At 40.0% G+C, this 23,101-nt stretch overlaps 2 protein-coding genes across 4 annotated transcripts in view; one reads left to right on the top strand and one right to left on the bottom strand.

The window, feature by feature from the left end:
* Window positions 1–23,101, top strand: part of macrod2 (MACRO domain containing 2) — a 427,744-nt gene that overhangs the window by 55,056 nt on the left and 349,587 nt on the right. The window lies entirely within an intron of this gene.
* Window positions 5,705–14,497, bottom strand: flrt3 (fibronectin leucine rich transmembrane protein 3). Its single transcript, XM_011484697.3, has 3 exons — window positions 14,151–14,497; window positions 9,606–10,331; window positions 5,705–8,880 (listed from the first exon to the last, which is right to left on the bottom strand). Exon 3 carries the CDS (start codon window positions 8,836–8,838, stop codon window positions 6,886–6,888), a length of 1,953 nt encoding a protein of 650 aa, XP_011482999.1. The 5' UTR covers window positions 8,839–8,880; window positions 9,606–10,331; window positions 14,151–14,497; the 3' UTR covers window positions 5,705–6,885.

Here is a 23,101-nt window from a genome sequence, read left to right as displayed (position 1 = left end):
TCAGTACCGTTACAGGGTGGTGTTTGCTGCAAAGCAAGACTCTTGTGGGAAAATCGTGTCCGCTGTGTCTGTATTGACTTGCATCCAGTTTGCTGCTGGACGCTTGTCCAAAAGTGTATTCATACACTTGCCGCTCCCGCCTCATCTGGGAGAAACCACAGTCAACAGTTTTTTTTGCCTCATCGCCACATGGACGACACAAATACAATGGTGAAAGATCAGGTTTATTTATTTTGAACAGCTCAACAAAGGCATCAGTAGTGAAACACGACAACGAAGGAAAATAAATCAAAACAAGAAAATAAAAAAAAATAAAAACTAGCATCTATTGAAAAAAGTTTTGGCACTTGGACGAGGTGGTTTTTAAGACGTATCAAAATTGAAATATTTTGCAGAACTGCAATGGAAACACTTTCTTTCAAATTAAATGAGTCAGATGGCGATGCGCTTCTTGGCTGCTGGTCACTGGACAGCGGGCAACACAGGGATCCCACAACATCACAGCTCATCAAGAGTTGAGCGTGTCAAGTGGAATTGTTGGATCACCAACCACCATTTCTCAAAATGGCGTCATCCGTAGCCACTCCTACATGGAAGGAGCTCGCCGCTCCGTCAGCTGAAGAAGACGCCAACGTCTCCTTTTGATAGATGATGATGAGGGCTCGAGCCGCGACAAAAATGTGAATGCATCTGCTGTAAATCAAAGTTTTAGTCGCATCCGTCGCCAAGACTTATTGCGTGATTTGGTTTGTGTTTATTTGCATATTTATAGTTTAATGGAAACGGTATAATTGAGATTTTTTTTTTTTTTTTTACATTTCTAGGATTTCAGTGATGTTTTGTGCATATATACGTATGTTTAATGGAAACGCAGTTACTAACTACGTCTCCATGTCTGGGTAAATGACATTATTCAGAGCCTCTCTCCGTATGGTGACCTTCACCATCTACTGCAGGTGCTGCGTCTGAATGATGGACGCTTTCAGCGGTACTTCTGTCTCAATGTGACCCAGTTTAACAAGTTGTTGTCCTGCATCAGTCTGAAGAAGAAGAAATATAAAAAGAATAAAATTGGAGCACTTTTTAATTATTGTCTCCAAACAAATCAGAAAAATATAAAGTTCTGGAGGAGAATGATGCTTTACAGACATGTTGCTTTGGGGTTCCGTCACAGGCCAAAGCGGAGTTCCTGATTGGTTGAATGAACGTGAATTCTTTCCCAAAGTTACAATATTTGAACTGTAGAAACATTGTTGCAGAATTTTTCCCAGAACTCATTGCCATCACACCTAAAATGTGCTGCCACATGTGAATACCCCCCTGGCGCGCGAGTCGAGTTCGATGTGAACTTAGCTTAATTCAATCAATTCAATTCAATTTTATTTGTATAGCCCAGATTCACAACAACAGTCGTCTCAATGGGCTTTCGTATAGGTAATTGAAAAAGTAAAACATAAAATCAAAAGGATCTTGAATAGATAGAATTCAATATGAAAATATTAAATTGAACTAACAAACTGACTAAGCTAAACTGGACATCCCTGCCCTTAGACCCCCCTTAGACCCCCCTTCGCTTAAGGATTTGATGTTCTGAGTTAAAAACTTGAAGTGATTGCTGGATTTGTCTGGTACTTGGTCCAATCTTAGATTTAATTCTGTTCTATTTCCCCCACACAGTACAACCTCATGCTAAAGCAAATGTATGCATTCATTTGCAATGTTAGTTACCGAAGACCTTGATTAGCTTCCATGGGGAGTTACTGAGGTGTAGCTTAAAGTTCAGACTGTCAACAGTATAGAACAAAATCTTCAGAGGTTGACTTTTCCATTGAGACGTCACAGGAGAACACAGTCAGTCCTCAGAGTATGAGAACCAACGCTTCATCACATTTTCACTGATCGTCAGTGAGCTGATGTGTTTGCAGCATTTTCTGCATTTAGGTTAACAAAGTGAGAACCCCCCAAACCTGGGCTCTCCTTTAGTATTACTGTGCAGTCCCAGGTATTAGGCTCACAAAGTGAGCTAAGCTTGCATGTGATTAGGCTGTCAACGTCGGAAAATAATGTGCTGCAGACAGAGCCAAATTGGCATGCAAATGCTGCACTGACATTCAAAGCTGGCTTAGCATAAACGAGAAAGAGAACGGATCGAAGTGAAGCTTTGCTTCCTGCTGCAGAGCTGCAAACCTGCTCGGGGTAATGGACAAGTTGGACCCCTCAGAACCTTTACAAATGAAATGATTATTCCCTTGCATCAGACTTTATAGACAAATGAGACCCTGGGTCGATTAAGTTCTTAGGGGGACGTGGTGTTGATCTCATAAAGGGCATCAGGAGATGTATGGTCTCTTACAGGATCATTTAAACCACTTAATGGAAGACAGGAATTAATGACTGCCACAGAGCAGAGTCAATTATATGGATATTTTTTATAACATATTGTGTATAATTCACAGTGTAATGTCATCAACACTAATCAGACTCTCTGCTTTTGTTTTGCTTATTGCCTGTTTTAAATGAGATTATTGACTCTGGATTTTTCGGCTGCTCAGTAAATTCGCCGTCGTTATCAAGTAAAACAGAAGGATTTTTCATTAAATGGTATTTAGGGGGGCACAGCTTTTATGGGGGTGCCTCCTGTTAATTTATATTAATGTCAGCCAATTTCAAGTTGCAATAGATGTATGTGCATGCCTTGTTCTCTCAGGCAAAGAATTGGATTCATTAGGAAGACAGAGGAGCTGGTTAAGTTTTTTGGCCTTGTGGTTTCAGGTCACTGAGTAATGTGAAGAGATAGAGAGGGTCTTGGCCTGCAGGCTTTGGGGAGCCCGTCAGAAATGGAGGAGAAGGGACGACACCCCCACATCGGGCCACATCGCTCACACTGACACATCTCACACCGTACACAATGTTTTTTCACCCCGGCGCTCTTTTACTGCCAGAACAGATTGTGCTTGTGACCGAGGAAAAACAATGTCACATATGACAGTCGAGGGACAACCGGGAGGAAGGGAGGTGTCGACTTTTCCTTCTTTTGCTTCTGTGAATATTAATCTGTATGTTTGACTTTGTATGCTAATTAGATGTAGTGCAAATGTGCAACGGTCCACATGAAAGAACAGAAACGAGAACAACTGTCACATTCATAATCATACATGTAAACAAAGCGCAGTCACAGATGCTGGCGCTCACATGGGTTGGGATGAGCTTTTTACTGTCAAATGCAAACAAGTCCTGATGTTTTTTAAAACCAATAAAATAAAATGATGGAAAAAATCATGAAAAATGGAAAAACTTGCACCAAAAAATTCTGTCAGTGTTTACACTGCTTATTATTGCTGTTCTGGATTAAACTCTTTTACAATAAATGATTGAAGGGTTAATGGATCATTCTCTTTGACTATAAAGTAACACTATCAACATTATTCAATAAAATAACTTTTTCCATTGCATCTTAAATCATTTTTCTTTAGTTAAAGATGCATGTTCAGCACTTCCTTAGAAATCTCAATCCTATTGAATTCAGTTGATGGAGCTTGCATTTATTGAATTCTGCATTTAAACTGATTGACTTCACCTAAGCTGCCACTTTGAACTCAGCAATGATGCACATTTGGTTATCTGCAGCCCACATCATTTTTGTTCCGTTTACAAAAATTGGCTTTCACTTTTTACCTATACGGGCTGTAGGCAGCAAAACTGGGGTTCACTCCATCTTTTGTTCAAAAATCCATTTTAAAATGGTTGAAGAATAGCCGCCAGATTAAAAAAACAACACATTTTTAAATTGTTGATAAAGCTTATCCTTTCCAGTTAAGCATTACATTATAAAAACAATCATCATCTATTGAGTTTAACTGGAGCAAATTTGTCTTTTTTATATTTTAGGTATTGTTTCTGAAGTTTGAAATGTCTGAACCTGAAATGACTTTTAATAAAAGTAGTTTTTTTTAAAGGGAATCGCCCCTTAAATGATTCTTTAATGGATTCTGTTTTAGGGGTAGTCCCGTGTAATAATTTTTCATCCCTGAAGATCTTTGAACTGATCCTGACCTGACCTTTGTGACCTTCACAAAAGCGTCGGGTCACATAGCCTGCTCTTTTGGATCGTCCTAATAGTACTAATGGAGAAAAAGCATGCATGGCTTCTGGCGATGAGTCAGTGCAGGGGTGCTTTGATGCTAACATCTATAGGAATGCAAATGTGACCGATTGCCTGACTAGTGCATAAGAATAGCAATAACAAGAGCTTAGGGCAGACAGTGCACCTGCTCCCCCCATTAACTTTAGTGGCAGGGTTAGATAAAGGAAAAACATCATTAAGCTCTGCATGTGTCACTTAAGACAAATGCACGGGCAGCTTGTGTTGTTCAGACGGTCGTCTGACCCCGGCGAGAACTTGAAGGTGATTAATAAATAGTTTGAAGGACAGATTGCCAAAAGGTTGTTGTTTTAGGTCCATTTTTATCTTATTCTTTAGTCTTTCAAGATGCACAAAGCCCTTTTACTTGATATATTATTTTCAGTGAAAGTTTAAACAACAGAATGTGCTGTTCATTGTATCGGCAGGCTGTAATTTATCACACAGGTGACTGGATACGTGTCATAGCTTTAAACTGGTCTAATGACGGACCTTTTTATTTATTCCAAAAGCACAAAGGATTGCTGTGCAGAAGGAATTTCAGTTATGTGAATTCACTGGATTCTTTTTAGAACACTTGCTAAAACATTCATCTAAATGATTTAACATTTTTCTTTTCTAAAATGAAACTGATCAGTTCCACTCCTATAAAATCTGATAGAACTGTGTTTGTCAGAATGACTGAATCCTTGAGGTTTGGAATGCTTTCCGTATTTTCCCTCACTGAAATTAGGACTAAAATCTTCCATGTAAAATGGAATACTTTTGACTAAATAAGTATTTTGCTTTTGCTTACATACATTTTTAGGAAAGTACAGCATGATCCGAAATGTATCAACTTCCCCTCAGCAATGTTGCTTTACTGTCAAATGTCAAATTGCTGCATATGCTGCTCTATCGCAGGCAGATCTTTTCCCCTGCCAGAGAGATCTGCAACCATGTCATTAAGATTGCTGCCTGCAGCAAAATATGTATCCTCCGTCCCCTGCAGACACGGGCGTCCCTTCAGGATCTGCCCATCCACCCAACAAGCCTCGAACATGGTGCTGCCCGGGTGGCTGGGAGGCTCATCATCCCAAGAGTTTCTACAGCCCACTTTTTACTCCGCCGTGAATCCCCCCCCGCTTCTCTAACCAATCGGATAAGTTACACATGACTTCACAGCACAAAAGAACAAAAGCAGCCCCAAGCAGATGTTGCTCTGTGCACTGCCCATTGAGTGGAAAACTGGGTCTCAAGCAATTTTTTTAAGTAGTTTTAAGGAAATCTCTGTTGTAGAAAGGGAGTCTGGTTATGATGCATGATAATTCACATCTTTATGAAAGATGAAAATAGAGCAGGCTGTGAGATTTATTTCTAGATATTCATAAGCACATTTAACACTGTGTGCCTAGCGGTTGGGTCAATATATCAATGTAGGAGTAGCCCCCTTTGGCACTTAAGAGGAGTTTGTCAATACAATAAAAAAGTTACTCAACCCTGAAAAAGAGTAAAGCGCAAAGAAGAATTTCAGGAATCATAATCCTTTTAAAAATGGAATACAAGCATAGGAAAGAGCAAATCTATGTTTTTTTAATCCACTTTTATTTTGTAATATGACCAATATTTTTCATATTCAAGTGTGTATGAAAAGAAGTCACTGCTTTCTTAAAAAGCTAAATACAATAAGCATTAGATCAAGGCACGTACAAGACTGGCCAAAGGGCATACAATGCACTTTGGTTTTTTTAATTGTAAAGAAATTTTACTTTAAACAGTGGCAACATAAAACTGTGTTCATTTGGAAAATGGTACAAAATAATACAAGAGGGTCTTACTGACACTGTCTTCATTTTAATGAACCTGTTTAATCTTGGTGGGAGGCTCTAAAATAAATGGTACATTGTATGGTACATCCTACTAAAGAATGCCGTCATTGTCATTTGGCCATTGTTGGGTTGTACAAACAAACGTGGTTCTGTGTCAGCATGACCTCCCTATTTGTTTGCAGGAGCAGAAAGCCCCTTAACATTGGTGTGCTTCATCTGCCTCTTGCTGTGGCCTACAATCTTTTCAGGAACATCAGAACCCTGCTTTGCTGCGCTCTGCCTGTTTGCAAGTCAAACTAACACTTTAAACAAAGCAGAAATAGTAAAAAAACAAACCACAATCATGGCACCTCATCTTTAGTTTTTCAAAATCCCACATTAGGGTAACACTACCGTAAACGTCTTGGTCCATAGTATTTGGGGTTTGCTACTGACTGTTCAATCTTTTAGGAGGCAGCATGCCTGCTTAGTAACATATTTGATCAGCTGTGCCTTTTGTTTTAGTGTCTTGTAATTTTTTTGCCTTTTGTTTTTCTAACAGCCACAAAGTAAAAAGAATGACCTGTGCTTATACTACAAGGTTTTCTAAAGTCTGATTGTTCAACACAGCAATGAAAACCCACTTTCACAGTTGACAAGTCATTATATCTTAATAGAACACAGAGTTTCTTTGTTGGTCAATAACCTTAAGCAAAGGAAGTACAGTACAAATACTACAAAACCCTAAAATATAGAATTGCAGTTAGTAACTCACTGATGGTTCAGTGATGGACTGCAGCTGGAACGTTCTCCATCTTCATAAAACGTCCTTAAATATAAATTATATGGCAAATGAACAGAACATTACTTCCTCAGTCCCATAGATCCAGTGTTTTGTAAAAGTCTTGCCACTCTGTTTTTCAGTCACGCACTTGTCACAAATGTCCATGTGCAATATCATGAATGGGAATGGTCTGAATCTGGTATTCCACTGTCTCTGTAGCTCCTGTTGTTAATGCTGTTCTCATTGTGTGGAGTTTTATATAAACTCAATCCATTTGGAGGGAAAATTGTGTGTATCACAAATTCCTCTTTGGACACTGGTAGATGGTTTATAGGAATCATTTGAAAAGTAGTTTCTCTTATTTCAAGGATGGAATTGTCCTTTTTAGTGCCAGCCTCAGCGTAGTCGTCCTTTCTCCGACGGCCTTTATTGTAGGTGCAGTTTCTGGAAAAAAGTGAACCATTTCTGTGGATGTACCAGCAAACTAGGGCCAACATGATTATTGCCAGAAGAGCTACTGCCCCTCCGATGATAGCAGCCAAAGGCAGACTGGAATTTTTGTAAGGCTCTTTCTCCTGTTCTCTGTTTAAAATTGTTGTTGGGTTGTATGATCTGTGAGGACCAGTCTGTGTCTCAATGCAAACAGGAGTTTCATCTGACAGGTAAATGTTGCTGGTCTCCATGGGAACCATGCATATTCTGTAGGAGGAATCGGGCTCCAGCGCAGTGAGAAGATACTCGGTCCGTTCTCCTTGCACTATGGTCTCGGTGATGGATCCAAAGGCAGGGCTGTGTCCTTGCTTTAGCCAGCTAAGCCGCAGGGCCGTCATTGGTTGCGACACCCTCCATGAAATATGTATTGCATCTTCACTACTTGACATTACACTGATGGTGATGATCTTTTTGCCTGAAGATGTGGTGGTGCTGCGGTAATTCTTACTGATGTCGGGCCCTTTTGCTCCAGGCCTTCGGGTGACAAACGAGGGCCTCTGTGGCTTGGATGTGCTGAAAGTGTTGGAGACTGTGCTTGTCTCATATATGGAAAAGAGTTCCGAGTCTGTGCAGTTGAACATATCTGTAGTTAAATCTTTAATGGCCATGCCTTTGACCTTATCAGGACCCTGACACATCAAGCCACGTACATTCACTTTTGATGGTAGTGACCTCAACCAGTCACGCACCCATCTCATCCTGCAAGTACATTGCCATGGATTACTACGTAGCAGGAGCTGGGTGAGATTGTCCAGATCTTCAAACACACCATGTGGGAGGCTGGTTAGCTTATTACCTGACAGGTCTAGGCGATACAGCTGTCTAAGAAAGGCAAAAGCCCCAGGCGGGATCCTGCTAATGTGATTATCTTGTAGCTGTAGCTTCTCCAAACTGGTGCCAGGTAAGTTGGCTGGTGGCGCCGTCAAGGAATTTCTCACCAGTGAGAGCTCAGTCAGGTTGATAAGGTTGATTAAAGCCATCTCCCCAATTCCACGGTTGTTGAGCAAGTTTCCATCAAGTATTAGTCGTTTCAGATTGATGAGATCTTGCAGAGATTGCTCAGAGATGGAGGAGATGCGGTTGTCTTCAAAACGCAACTCCTCAATGCTCATGGGTAGACCTGATGGAATGGTGCTTAGGTGGTTTCTGGAGAGGAAAAGCAATCTGAGGTGATTACTGTCCCTAAAGGCTCCGTCTTCTATGCTGACTGCTGATACAGAATTATCATCCAGGTGGAGTTCCTCGATATAGGGAATTTGGGCTAAAGAGGCGTGGGTAATCATCCTGATGTTGTTCTCCTGAAGATGAAGCTCTTTTAGTCCAAGAGGAAGATTGGTAGGAAACTCATCTAAATTGTTGCAGTAAAGGTAGATCTTCTCCACTTTTGAAAGTCTGCGGAGCTCAGTAGGAATGCCTGAGCTCTTAATGCGGTTGTTTTGCAGAAAAAGCACTGTGGCATCTCGGGGTATACCGAGAGGGATGGAAGTCAGGCCTCTGTCATTACAGTATATGAAAGTCCCATCACAGCGACAGACTGAGGGGCACGATGCTGACGTGACCAAGGGGTTGGCAAGACCCAGCAACAACCCGATCCTGATGAGGAAGAGGAGGAAGGACTTGCATTGATATACCATCTTGAAGCTGTGGTGTCTGGCAGTCTAGTCACACAAGAGGCCCTAAAAAAGCAAATATTGAAATTAATACAAAGGGTTTTTAAGAAATGGGAGGAAAAAAAAGTCATCACTTTCTAAAATAACACCTTAAAGCCCACAGATTTGTCTATCATTAAAAGAAATGCCATCAAATAAAATCAATTTATAGAGTTCTACAATTAACCAGTTAAACATTTACATTTGTTTGTACAAAAAAGGTTTTGGTCTAAAAATATTCCAGTCACTAGGATACAGACCTGCTTTTTTCTTCTTTGAACAACTAATTATGAAACAATATTAAGACTGGCTATATTTTTAAGTCCTAGTTTCTGAGCAATGCAGTTGTTTTGCTCATTTCCTCCACCAGAACTACAACAGTGAACAAGGAGAAGCTTTTCATTAAAAAAAAAAAGAAGCCACGAAACTTTAAAAAAAGCTTTTAGTTACATTGTTTCTTCCTACCCAATATAAGAAAGTCACCAAACAGAAGCTGCTTTTACAAAATTTGTTCAATCATGATGGACTTGCAACATATGCACTACGTCTTTTAGATTTTTTGTTTGTGTACACACACCAGAATTAGAATTTAGTTGTCCAAAAACTTAAATTAAATCTCTTTGAGGTCACATTTTTCTAGTTATTGTGGGGAAAAAAATATAGATTTGTGCCTTGACTTCTCTTCCCTAATGTCCTTAAAAAAAAAAAGTCAGCATATTGGAAAGACAGGAAACCATCTGCATCCGTCATACCTGATTTAAATGAGGCAGTAAATCCTTTTCATCCAACAAAATCCAATCAAGATTTCCTCTTGAATTTGCCTTTATCCTCTCTGAAAGGAAAAGTTTGTCCAAAGGGGGGTGTCTTGTGATGTCCTGACCTGGTCAGTGTTTGCTGAGCTGATCCTTGTTTGAACGACGACCTCCACCGTGTTGTCAAAGGCTCATGCTTTTCAAAACCTTTACTGTGGCAGATAAGCCTGCACAGAAAGCATCCACACTCACGGAAAAAGCATGCAATCTTGGGTAGTATTAAAAATCCTAAAGGCTGTTGCAATTTTCAGGTTCAACAGCCATAACATCAGATGAGTTTTTCTTTCTTTTGCGCCATATATGGATCCGTACGTAAGATGGTGGAAGCTTTAGGAAAGGCTCCTTTCTGCCATCATGCTCAGCAGGGATGATGCGTTGACACAAAGCTGGCCTGAGCCATGTCAATCCCCTATGCCACCGGATCAATCCAGGCCTATTCACTTGTGTCGACTGCGTCTTCAGGTAACCCAGGATCCTCTCCTCCCTTGTTGAGCCAGAGTGCACATTAATCCTTAGATCTGGTCCTTTTCCTGAAGAAGATAACAACTGTTCTCCTATCCTCCGGGAAGCAAAACAGGGCAAGTTGCTTATCCTTTAGGGCCCAGTTTTTCGCATACATCAGCAGCTCGAGTCTCACTGTAGCCTCTGTACATCCGGAATGGCGTTCTGAAAAGTAATCACACAAGTACATATTTCAAATCAGTCCCTTTAATATCCACATTACTCTGAACAGTTCTTGTTAGTTCAAAGAAAAGTCTTATAAGCCCTTAGCAAAAAGTAGTACACTTGAAGATTATAATATGAAGTATTCCTGAGTGTAAGTACAAGTACACTATACACCATGTACATGTAGTGTAGGAAGTATACAAACTCTTCAGACTAAATTGGAACATTTTAAGTTTACAGCTTATGTAAAAAGTGAACTTCAAGTATACTGCCTCACGTTTAGTATAGACTAAGGGTACTTGTATCCGTAAATAGACTACTTTTTACTGAGGGAGTACTTCAGTCATTAACAGTTGATTGCATGAATGGAAGGAGGGCCGCAGGATCCACTACTTTGACCCGTCCCTCTGAGCCGTTTTCTACCTAAACACTGTTTATGTAAGTGAAAACAGAATTTCCTTTGACAAAGAAAATGTTTCACTTCACAACACAATGCCTGGTGTCCTTCAGGTTTATGTGACGTATTGGCGGCTGCTGTGCATTGTCCAACAGTCAAAGGTAAATCAGGAGCAAACTGCTTCGTCGTTTAACAGTTGTAACCCATGACAAGGGGAAGATTAGGATATTGAGAAGCTTGTAACTCGATTACAGCTCTTGAGATGCTGTTTCATCCCCCCCCCCATTCCACCTGAACACAGATCTTTTAGTCCAGTTTTGGCTCAGTAGTAGATTGCAACAAAAAAAAAGCCCCATATGCCACCTCCATGAACTCGCTGAATAAGGTAGTTAAGCCAGGAAAGACAGGTTAAATATTACATTTAATCCTATAAATTTATATTAATATTATGTCTAGTTTGAACAAACTAATAGGAATAGGTTGTTTGTCAGCAGAGGTGAACTATTTATAGTCATCTTTTGTCCCTAAACGCTCTACTCTGTAATATTGGGAAAGTATATAATCTTAGTTGATGTAAACTTGTTATCAGACAAATTCTTTTTTTAAAGTGTCTTTCTGCACTAGGAAAAATATCCAGTATACATAGTCATGTGTTTCAAGTATTTTAATTATGCCAACTTTTACTCTTTTTAACTCTTGTGTTGTATCTGCTTTATAAATTATATTTTTAAGAGAAGCATATGTAGGCAGAAATACCTAAAGCGCCCCCCCCCCCATGCGCATCAGATTTCAGGAAAGTGCCCCTCTTCATTGTTTCCTACAAGGCAAGCGTGGACCATGGAGCCGCAGCCTCACGGGGGGGTTGAGGTTTTAATACTTTAATGCTAGTACTGAGACATCTATAGAACTACTTTTGTTTGTTATTGTCTCCATCAAACCTCTGGATTTATTTTAGTTACTAACACGTTAAACTCCCACGGTGTGTACCACCATTCAACCATTTGGAGCCACAAATTTTTCTAAAAAACTTTTGTAATAAACTTCGACTGCAGGACAGAAGAATGTTCCACCAATCAAAGCGGCTTTGGCTTCATTTTAGCTGAAATGATGAAGTTAAATTCAGCACCTTGAACAGAAATGTGCTTGAATTTGGCGTTGGGGGCCTTTTTTAATGAAAAGCTGAGCCTCACAGAGTTGGACACTGAGAGCTGTTGTGAATAGAGAACTCAAACATGGACATAAGTCTGATAGACACTGACAAAGGTTTGGGACAAAAACATTTCCGTTGCAATAGCTCATTAAATTCAGGGTAAAGTAGCAGCGGCTGCCATTAAGGTGAGAAACGGCAGTAAAAACTGTGTTAAATTATTCATAAATGTTGAGATGAATGCTGTACCGCAGTACAGTCTCCATAGGGAATCAGCTGTATTTGTATCTGCTGTTGATATTCACTCTGATGCACAGTTGAGTTTTTGAACTATGATTGATTGCACACGAACCTTTTTCTGTGCGTTTATTCTGACTAATCACTTGTTAAGTTTATGTTCTACTCAGACCATGAAACAGAAAAAAATGAATGAGTTGCAGTAAAACTGTTTAAAAAATGTTTGTTTATTATTTAAATTAAAAATTAAGAGTTTCTGAAATGGAAAAAGGTTGCATTTGGAGTTCCCACTTTTTTATTTTTTTTACCAAGTTGCATGTCAGAACACCTGACACAGGCCCACCGTGCTGCAGAGACACAATGGGACATTCATGGTCACATCTGAATTCCCAGGAGCGGCGAGCATGTTCCAACTGAAGGGAAAAACGTTCCAAACCACCAAGATGTGGTATGTGGCCTCCTGGTGCTGCCTTTCCATGCTCTGAACAGATGATGCTTCTGCTGACCCATTAAGAGCAATATAAGGCCTCGGACAGACGGGGGTCTCTCCTTTGTAGCAGCCTGAAAGGAGAGCTCTGCAGCAGCTGCAATTGTTTTTCCCCACATGGGGGTAGCAGGCACTGCAAGATAAAATGTGTGTCTGCACACAAACCCTGAGACGTGAATGCTGGTGGGGAACTGCAGGAGACAGGCTGACACATAGCCAACATGAAGGCATTTGTTCATCTCTAACATCAAAATTATGGAGCTCTGCAAACAGTATCATTCTTCCAGAACTATCCTTGGGCTTTGTGGTGGAGCTGTGGCTAAATAAATTATGAAACAAACCAAATTAGACCCCTTAGAGTAGGGTGTTAAATCTAAAATATGCCTTGGTAGTTTTGGAAGTACCCCCCTTCCTGTCCATATATATTTTATGCTTTAAATTTTTTGACTTGCAAGATTCCATCTGCAGTGACCTGGTTGGATGTTAATCTTCCATGTGAATTCCCTCAGAAAAGCACTGACTGGGGACGTTTGCCTGGGGCCGTTATTAGAGAAGAATTGGGCCTGTCTTCATGTCTGCCATGTTTAGCAGCCTTTTCATTTTTTTTCTGTGTTGAATAATAATGAGCTGCCGTTACATTTCTGACAGCTTATGTTGGGTTTTCCTTCATCGTGGTGCTGAAAAACAGGCAGCGGCTTATCAATGAGACATTATTTAAAGCTTTGGTGACCTTATCTCCTAATGGAGATAAAAGGCTGAGTTAAATTGGATTAACAACTGTCCCCACTCAGGTGTTACCGAAAATATTTTATTGCTCTAAATGGATCAGGACTTTAAACCAGTCTCTGCTATTTTCTCAGAAACGATGCGTTTTTCTCTGCTATAAATCCACCAGTGTGGAATTGTTGTCATCTCAACAGCACGTCTGATAAATACTGGTTATGAGACTTCGGTGTACTTGGCTGCATATCTTAAGTGAAAATGTGCTCCGTTTGTGGTTTTTGGACGGTGGGAATCGCAGCAGATCTGCGGCGCTGAGCGCGCATTTAGCGCTCTCTCCAGCTGCCCCTTCATGTCCCACTCCGCGGGGTCTGCGCTTCAATTGTGGCTGCGCACCGGGGTGTCTTCTGGAGCTGAGACGGCGAGGCTACGCGCAGACGGCGCGTTAATCCCCTCAAGTTTGTGGATTGTGATCGTTTCCCACATGCGTAAAAACGAGGAATATGTTTCCAAACGAGGCTGGATGTCTGTGCGCACTCGGATGCGGAACGCGTCTGCGGCGGCGTTGGAGCAGCAAGTTGCGCGCTCGGTTTTATAACTGTGATTTTCATCCGCCAACCAGCGGATCGGATGGGATTTTAGTTGCTTCACTCTTTGGGTCAAATGAAGGGGAAATAAAAGGGGAACCCATACATTTCGTGTTTGCTTCTTATTTTTAACCAGGCTCCGGAGGAATCCGTCTTACTTTCAGTGTGTTCTGACCGGGAGAGAAATCCAAAAGACTACAGGGACGCACTCCCAACTGGACCGGACCGGCACAAACACACTTACCTCTCCAATTAGCCCCAAAATGGAAAGTAACAGGTATCCTCTTAGTGGGGAAACAGTAATCCAATCCAGGTTTTGAAGAAATCAATTCAAATCCAACAAAGTTCTAACAAAATAAAACAAAAAGGAAAAAAAAGAAAAAAAAAGGAAGCTCCTCTTAGTCAGTAGAATGGAGCTTTTTGGAGTTGGTGTGCAGCAGGACTGCTGTGCTGACTGGTATACCCCTCACACGCACACACACAATCAGCAGGCTGTGTGAAGACATGGGTGCATGGGTGGATCACAGTACAAATGTGGAGTTGTGTGCGTCTCTAGCTTTGCTTCAATAGAGCACTGATGTCATCTGGAGGAGGGGTCTCTCTATCTCCCACCTCTCTCCTCCTCTGTGTGTTTTGAGAAGGATGGATGCAGTACCGGCATGTGACGCTAGGGGGAGTGAAGGAAAGAGAAAAGGCACATCCCTGTCAATATATCAACAAAAAAAATGGCAGAGGGACAAGAGGTAGTAAAAACATTCAGTTTTTGTGCAGTTTGGTAAAACTTGGCATTTGTTATTTTATTTTTTAATGTTTCCTCTTTCTGTTTGGCCTTTTCTTCTTTGCAACAAGATTAACCGGTTTCCATCATTTTCCAGTAGGATTTCTTTGGAAGTTTTTTTTTTAAATAAATATTTGTTTGTTTATGTATTTTATTTTTGGCTCAGAAAACATCTAAAATCCAAATGAAACATAATTCTTTTTGTTATGCAAGGAGTTCTTTTAATAAGACATACAGTTAATAAATATTAGATGATTGGGTCACACCAGAATAAATTCAGTTTCTAAAATGTTTGATATGTGGATTTGTGCATGTAGTTGTGATGCAACAAATGCTTGCTTTGTTTATTTCAAACAAATTCAGCGCTAAACAAACAAAACAGACGATTAAAAAAACATATAAATCACATGTTTTTAAGATATTAAGTCACACATTCATTAAAAAAGAAAAGAAAAGAAAATGATGATCTTCTTGACATGATTGCTCCTAATCTTAAAATAGACATGTTTGCACTGACATACTGATCCATTAAATATGATTGTCAAACGCGACAGACGAGTTAAGGCAAAGAAAAACCCTCATTTATGAGTTGTTTGGGTGTTCAGTTTAGATAAAGCCAAACATCAGGTTTTAGTGGGTGCCCAAAGCGTTGGTGAATCAGCCTGTTAGTCAGGAGCTGAAAGGCTGATGTGATCCAGCCAACACTCTCCTGTCCTGCTTCATCTACAGTGCTTCCCCCTCTGGCTCCCTGACAAGCCAGACACCCCAGATCTGTGCGTCAAGCTGCAGCCGAGCAGCTCTGCTCATCTGTGGTTGAATATCATATTCTTGTTGATGCCGGTGGGGATTGAATGTGTATGACGTGCTGAGCTGCTGTTGGAATGTGGGGACTCCTTTTAGAACATATCATTCCCCACTGCCTTCTGTTAATTACCCGTCAGATACTATTTTCCTAGGGGTCTGTAATTAGTTTTATTCAGTGAAATAACATATTTCTAAAACAAATATCAATAAAACAGAATTATAGACCAGCTTTGTCCAAATTCACTAACTTGCACTATTTAGGGCGTTAGGCCTGTTGTCAGGGTGTCCAAGTCTACAATTCCAAGATCCAATGCCCTGAAGATTTCCCAGAAGTCTCTGTAACCAATCGTTGTGCATCAATGATCACTAGATTGGTGAATGTAGACTACGAGGAAATGTATGTCAATATTTTTATTATCATCATCAAGAGAACACAGTGGATTCATGGGGGTCCTTACTCCGGCAAATGGGTGACGTCAGATTTGGCGTTTAACAGAAACATTTGTTTGAATCGCTTTAACCCTTTAAGGCCAAAGATGTCGCCGACCACACCTAAATAACATGCTCTTTGACATACCACAACTCCTCGAATGTTCATGCCATCAACGTGAGTCAGCTGATTCTGAAGCAACGCATTGCTAACGCTGTTGCATATCAGCCCAAGGCTGCTTTTCTCCGGTTCCGAATCCGCTGGATTTACGTTAACTGCGTAAACGATTGAAGAGTTATGGTAATCGAAAGAATGTAAACACAGGAGCTAAAGTTTCGGTGTTAAAGAGTTAAAATCCAGAGCACTAGATAGTCCAAAGGGGTTTGGGAGGGAATTTAGACACAGCTTTAGTCATTTTTCAAGGAGGAAGATTTTAAGTCCAGTTGTGTTGATTCCAACTCTAAGATGATGCCACACGGATGAATAAGATGGTAAATGGTAAATGGTAAATGGCGTATACTTATATAGCGCTTTCTACCTTCTTATGAAGGCCCAAAGCGCTTTACAGTCACAGTCCCATTCACCCATGCACACACACATTCACACACACATTCACACACTGATGGCGGCTCCGCTGCCAAACACTGGCGCCAACCTCCCACCAGAGGCAAGGTTGGGTTCAGTGTCTTGCCCAAGGACACTTCGGCACATGGGCGTGCAAGGCGGGAATCGAACCTGCAATCTTACGATCATGAGTCGACCGCCCTACCGCTGCACCACGGCCGCCCAAGATCCTTCACCAACATAACTTTAGCTTTGTTTTACCTTTCTAACAGTTAACACCTGGCCTTGACATAAGCCTCCTGGTTGATGCGGTACATTCTTTCAAGACTGATCTTTATAGACAACAGTTGTTGACACATAAACGAACTTTTGTTTTCCACACTCATAATTGCTTCTTCTGCCGTCGTTGACAGCGGCAGTATCTGTCCTGAAGCTGACTGTCGTTAACATCTTAATGTCACGTTTTCTAGATGGCAGCGTCACCTCTTAAGTACATGGTTTAAACCGTGATTGTCATCTGAACTACACGGCCTAATTGAACAGACACCTAACCCTAAAGCTTCTGCTAAAACTCCTTAGACCTCCGATTTTGTTTGTTTTCCAGATTGAAGGACTCTCACTTTGTCCAAAACCCAAAGGGGTGGTTGGGCAGGTATAAACTGTTCACCTGCATTACATATGTCTGCACAAGTGGAAGAAAATCTATTGCTAAAGCTAACTTTAAGTCCAGGTGTTGCCTGTCAAAGATTGCGAGGAGATAAAAGCTTCGGCTGGGACATCTTGACCTGATCATTGTCTTGTCTTCCATTGGGACAGAGCAGAGAATACCTTTGTCTGACCTCAACATGGCTTCCTCTCCCAAATCGACTGCAGACACATCTGTCAGCGGTTGCTGATTGACCCTCTCTTAGACGTACAAAGAGCCCCACTGGAGGACGAGGGTGTTGGGTTTCTGTTATCTCAAGACCAGGGGAAATATCTCACCTTGTTAGTCTTTTCTTCAAGAGGATAGGTGTTCTCCTTTCAGAGTGCCACGCTCCAGTCTGTCTGGCTGGTTTCTGTGTTTAGACAACACCAAGACTGTTACTGATTTCGTTGTGCCTCTTTATTTTTACCACTTGATACCTAAAGAGTCTGATAAGTCTGGTGGCAGCAACGCTTTTACGGTTGCAGTTGGTTTTGGCCTTCATCAAACCACTGGGAGGTTACCAGTAGTTGGTTTGTTTTTCTTTAATATTTATTCACGAGTTTGCAAATACAATGGACCTTCAGTATATCTGACATTTTTCTACAATATTATTTTGTTTTAAGCCTTATTTCTATAGTTTTTTTTTTAGCTTTAGTGGCTGCCTGCCAAAACACTTAACCCCACATTGCCTTCAGTGGTTAGAAATATTTAGTTACCTTGGATAAAATTGCCTGCTAAACTTACAAAAATGTAAAAAATGCTCTGTGGACTACATTTCTGAAGAGGTTCTTGGTGCAAACTAGACATATTCCCCTTCCTGTGCTTTCCTATTCAGACTTTGTTCTTTGTAGCCGGACTTGGCTCGGTTTTAACCAGTGGAAAATGAAGGGGAACATGTAAGTGGCTGCTGCCAAAACCCTGCTTTGTTTTTCATTACCTTCTGCTTTATTTGCATAGCCTCTACAGGCAATCAGCAACAATCTTCGCTTGAAGCTCTTCATCTCCGCTTTGCCTTCCTGACAAGCAGACCTTCAGGATCACAGAAGTTTGACTTAGATGTGTGGATTAAATGTGCTGTTATGTTTATTAAAAAAAATAAACCTTTTTTTTTGTGAAGAAAATAAGCTGTTAAAACTCTTAATGTGCCAAAAGGATATTGGATTTCATCGTCGTGGGTTTGCGAACATTTGAACTTGGGTGTTTTGTTGTTTTTCCAAAATAGCTTGTAAGAGAAAGCTGTGACTAATGAAGCTCAGACAGTCTTCGTGTATATGAACGCAGAAGTCGGTTACATAAAACAGTGCCCTGCCTTTAGGCAATATTGCTGCCACGCCATGCGGGAAGGTAATGGTCTTTTCTGATGTGTCTCTGGAGACTTGAATGCAGACCAGATAAAAATGCAAGAAAAAAGCGGAGGCCTTTGGAAAACTCAAAAGCCTTGTCGAGTTGTGTTTTCATAGTAGAATGGCAAACCATAAGAATAGCCGCATTGGCTGTTTTTTTAAAGGCCTTTTGTGGCGTCTTGTGTTGCTGTTGTCGTCGTTGTGTTGTCCCCAGAGACAGAGGAAATCAAGGATGAGTGGATTGCATGAAAAAGGTGAAGGGATTGTCAACCTCTGGACCTCCCAAAGGTTAATGACCCCAAACAAAATGCTTGCTAATCAGATTAGATTAACAGCCCCTCCCCCAAAGCACTAATCAGCACAATAAAGAACATTCAAGAAACAATCAACATAAACTATTTCCCCCCTCTGCAAAATGTCATGCCGCTTTGTGTTGGGTTTTTAAACCGGTTGACTTTGTCTTTTAGCTAACGACATCTTTTTCTTGTCCATTTTACACTGTAGATATCGTTATGATGACTGTTTAAGTGCTGACAAAGCCACTCTCTAACCTAAAAGCAGATTCCTCCTTCATAGGGGATTTTGGTGGACTGAACCCTTTGACGTTAAAGCTTGGTGTTTTTAAAAAAAAATTTTTTTATAAGGGTCAGCCAGAGTTTAGAATTTAAAGACAGGAAGCCGGCAATCATTTTATCAGTTGAAACAAACCTTCTCAAGATTAGATAAAATAGATTACACAGTACCTCATGATCTGTGGTCTTTGTATTTCCGTGGATGCCCCCCGAAGCCTTTGCAGGAACAAAGTGCTTTTGTTTTGAAAGGGTGGGTTATGGGTTCATTCTTTTTTCTTTCTTTCTTTCTTCTGAATTTTAAAGCAGAAAGTCTGAAAACTTCAAACCTAAAATAAGACTGTGAAGGGAGATGATGGCAACTCGGGACGCTGGAAATGAACATTTTTAGGTGATATTTATCCAATAAACTGTATACTTTCTTTTAAACTTATTCTTTTAAATGTTTTTATTCATTTATAATTTCAAACATGAATGTCTTTTAAACCTATGGGATTTAGCATCATATTCTGCCACAACATTTAGTTCAAATAATTAGACAGCTAGTTTACGGGATTTTTCTTTTCTTTTTACAGTTTATTTTTTCTTTATTAGAGGAAATACAGCTTAAAAGTACCATCTGTACAAGCATCATTTTGATACTGACCTCTCCCCTGTACTGTAGAAAGTCACAAACGCAACAAAAATATATGTTGGCTCATATTTAGCCATTTAAATTTGGTAAAATATAAAAAAAAAACATCTTCTGACAGTCAGCCAATGAATTGACAACTCTCCATCGTCTGCTTGCCTTAAGACAAGTGATGGTTTTCCGAATGACCCCCCAGTGTCTTTTTTTACATATTTAGGGACCCCCGCTCTAACAAGTTTAGATCCATCAACATAAATCTGTCACTTCCAGCATGGGATGAGTTTAAAGAGCTAAAAACATAACAGACTGAGCCACCAACTAGCAGGGGATTCAGTAAGCTACTGATCAGGTCTTCAGAGAAATCCAAAACTTATTTTTGTTTTTTTACCTTTGATCTGGTAGAAAACTGCAGTTTATCTTTTCTACATAAAAACTTTAGCTACCATAATTGATCGGTAGCCAATTTATATTATTTGAAGTCTCCAACTGACCAAAATCGCAACTGTTGCTTTCAACTGTACGACTCCTAATCAGTTATTATTAATATTATGTCTAATAATTACTTGAAAATTATATTTGCTTTATCTAATTTATTTCTCCAGGCAAGAACAACTTAAACTATGACAAAAACACATGTATTTTCCTGTTTAAAGATGGTCTTAGTGGGCGTTGTTCCAAAATACAAGCTGGTCATAGTCTTTAGTGATGGTTGATGGCATTAAAGGTGATGGACAAAAGCAGGTTGACATGTGCTCAGCCATCTTTGACCTGCAAACTGTTGAAAATACTAAATGGTTGGAGAAAAGCTTTGGTTGCTTCTGTGTTCACTAGAACAGGAAGTATCCGCTTTTATAATCACGGTTGGGTTAAAAGGCAGAACATCTTAGCTTAACATACCCTTCCTCTAAATGCTGCTGCAGTCTTTCAGCAACCCCCATCTCTGGAAGGGTGGGGCTGGGGGTATTTTGACTCTATAAGGGGCAATAAGAGAGAGAGAGAGAGGGGGGGGGGTGATAAAAATCTTGACAAATAGATTAAATGCAGTTGGCAAAGATTATTTAGATTTAAATGCTCAACTAACTAACTTCCAATATATTTTCTAATGTATTCATGAATCTTTAAAGCCTTACTGCCCAAAACTAGAATGTTGATAGATTTATAAATTGGTAAAAAAAAAAAAAAGAAGACTAATTCATGCTCCACAGAAGCAACATTGACGTGTCTTGGATATCAAATGTCTGCTTCTCCAGTCAGAATTTACTTTCAGGTAGGTCTACCTCAGGTTAAGAAGTGGAGAACATTTAGATTTTTATTGAAACCATTACATTTAAAACATCAATTTACACCGAAGGAATGAGCTTGTGTTGGAATTGTGAATGACACATTTTTTGCAACATCTAGTAATATCCTAAACCAATTCTTTTCACTCCTACATATTATCAGGAGAAAATGAAAATAATATGTAGCAATGCCAGATTGAAAGAGGCTTTTTTCACACAATTGATGGAGAAGAACTTTAGATGAAGTGCCAAGTTGTCCGCAGCATTCAGTCATGCTTTAGTAATCAAAAGGACTTTCAAATGTGTTGCTTTAAACGGTTTCAAACACGTGTGGGTTTTTGGTAATCTTTTAATGTGCAACCTGTAGGCGGGGTTGCCAAATTTCAGTTCCTGAGTTCTACCACCCCGCCTGCCTTTCAGCAGTTCCCACTCTACCTGCTGCTGAAATCTCTGGATTCAGCAAACCTGCTTGGAGTCTGAAAGAGGGCAGTACCTTTGGAGGATCAGGACTGGGCAGCTGTGCTGTCGGTTCTGACAAATAGTTCTGTAGAATTTTTGTTTTCTTCCTTTTTTTTTTTCTCATGGAAAACGTTATGCAAAAGCTTAGAGGAACAAGATACATTATTTAAGAAATTTACAGTGAAAGCTCAAATTTAAAACCAAACCACATTTTTTTAATGGCCCAACAAAATGGAAAAACTATGTAGACACACGGATTAATACCTCAGTGGTGACCGAAGAGCACAAGGTGAAGACTACAACAAAACAGTAATTTATTTCCTGAAGACTCACTTCGTTTATCTTTGATCTATTTTCAAAATGTTTCCAGTGGTTTTAAATTATGATTGGTCATTTTACGCCAAAGTCAGAAAACCTGTCGTTTTTTAGGACATAGTTTCTGCAGAGGGGCAGGAGTTCATCAGAAATTCACCTCTGAGTTGTGGGCAGGTCTGTTGATGCAGAGCAATCCGGCCCCCTTTCCCTTCACCTATAACTAAGTCATCTATTTATACTTTCTCTATTTTCTACGTCACATAGACGATCTTTTTCAGACGGCTTTTTTTTTTTGCCTATTTAAATCCGATTCACGATTTGAAAAAGGAAATACCCAGAAATGCAATTTTACACCTATTTTCTTAAATATTTGTCCTCCATCATCAGAAAAAGGCCAAAAGAAAATGTTTAAAACATCATTTTGATTGGATTGGGTCTTTAAAGGCTTAACTTGGTAATTTATCCGTATCTTAGAAAAAGGCAGTAAACACAACACTGTGACATTTCACAAGCCACTAAAAGCAGACAATCAAAGACGACTCATAAAAATTACAAGTACCAGGTAACCATGTAAAGCTGCCAGGTTGAGACAGTAAGGGTTGGATCATGGGGTCCATCATCACTCGTAGATGAAATACATCTGAAACGGCATTCAGAAAAACCTGGAGAAGCGGTGAAAACAGGGAGCAGTTTCTGTTGTGAAAATAGTTGTCATTTAAGCAGGAAAATGGATTTCTTGTAAATTGCATTTCTGTTGGTAGAACATCAATGCCGCCGTGAATCCTGTCTAAAATGGCAATAAGCTTTTTGAGTGCATGTTTTTGTTTTTGCAAAGGTCACTGGTGATGTGATTTATCGTAGAATTCCTACAAGTTCATTTGTTACTCTAACCATATCTTTTACAAAGGACATTCATATTTATTCCTACCATTGGTTCATGGGTATTTTGTATTTCTCTATGATATGATGCCAAACGTTGCTATCTTCCGTATTCTCTCTCTATAAACATATAAACAACCCACAGCTATTCTTTTTCTGTTGTTCTCAAAATGATTTTATCCTACTTGGGGTTTTTGTCTAGAACATTTTCAAAAATGTACCAATAACCCAATTTCCTCACAGTAATCGACATTTTTTATGAATTGTGAAGCACTATTTTACTTATTTATGCCATCACCTGGGTATAATTCATAGAACCCTAAATCTTAGACTAAATTCCCATGCTACTTATTTTAGGATCAACCCAGTTTGAGCTCACATTTCTTTGCATAATTTGAATCCAAAATTGAACAAAATCCACTGAAAGGCTGTGCACGGCGGCAGCAGCTGCCCTC

The sequence above is a fragment of the Oryzias latipes genome, chromosome 15 (genome assembly GCF_002234675.1).
Source record: "Oryzias latipes chromosome 15, ASM223467v1".
NCBI lineage: Eukaryota > Metazoa > Chordata > Actinopteri > Beloniformes > Adrianichthyidae > Oryzias > Oryzias latipes.
This window is presented reverse-complemented; position numbering and strand designations above follow the sequence as displayed.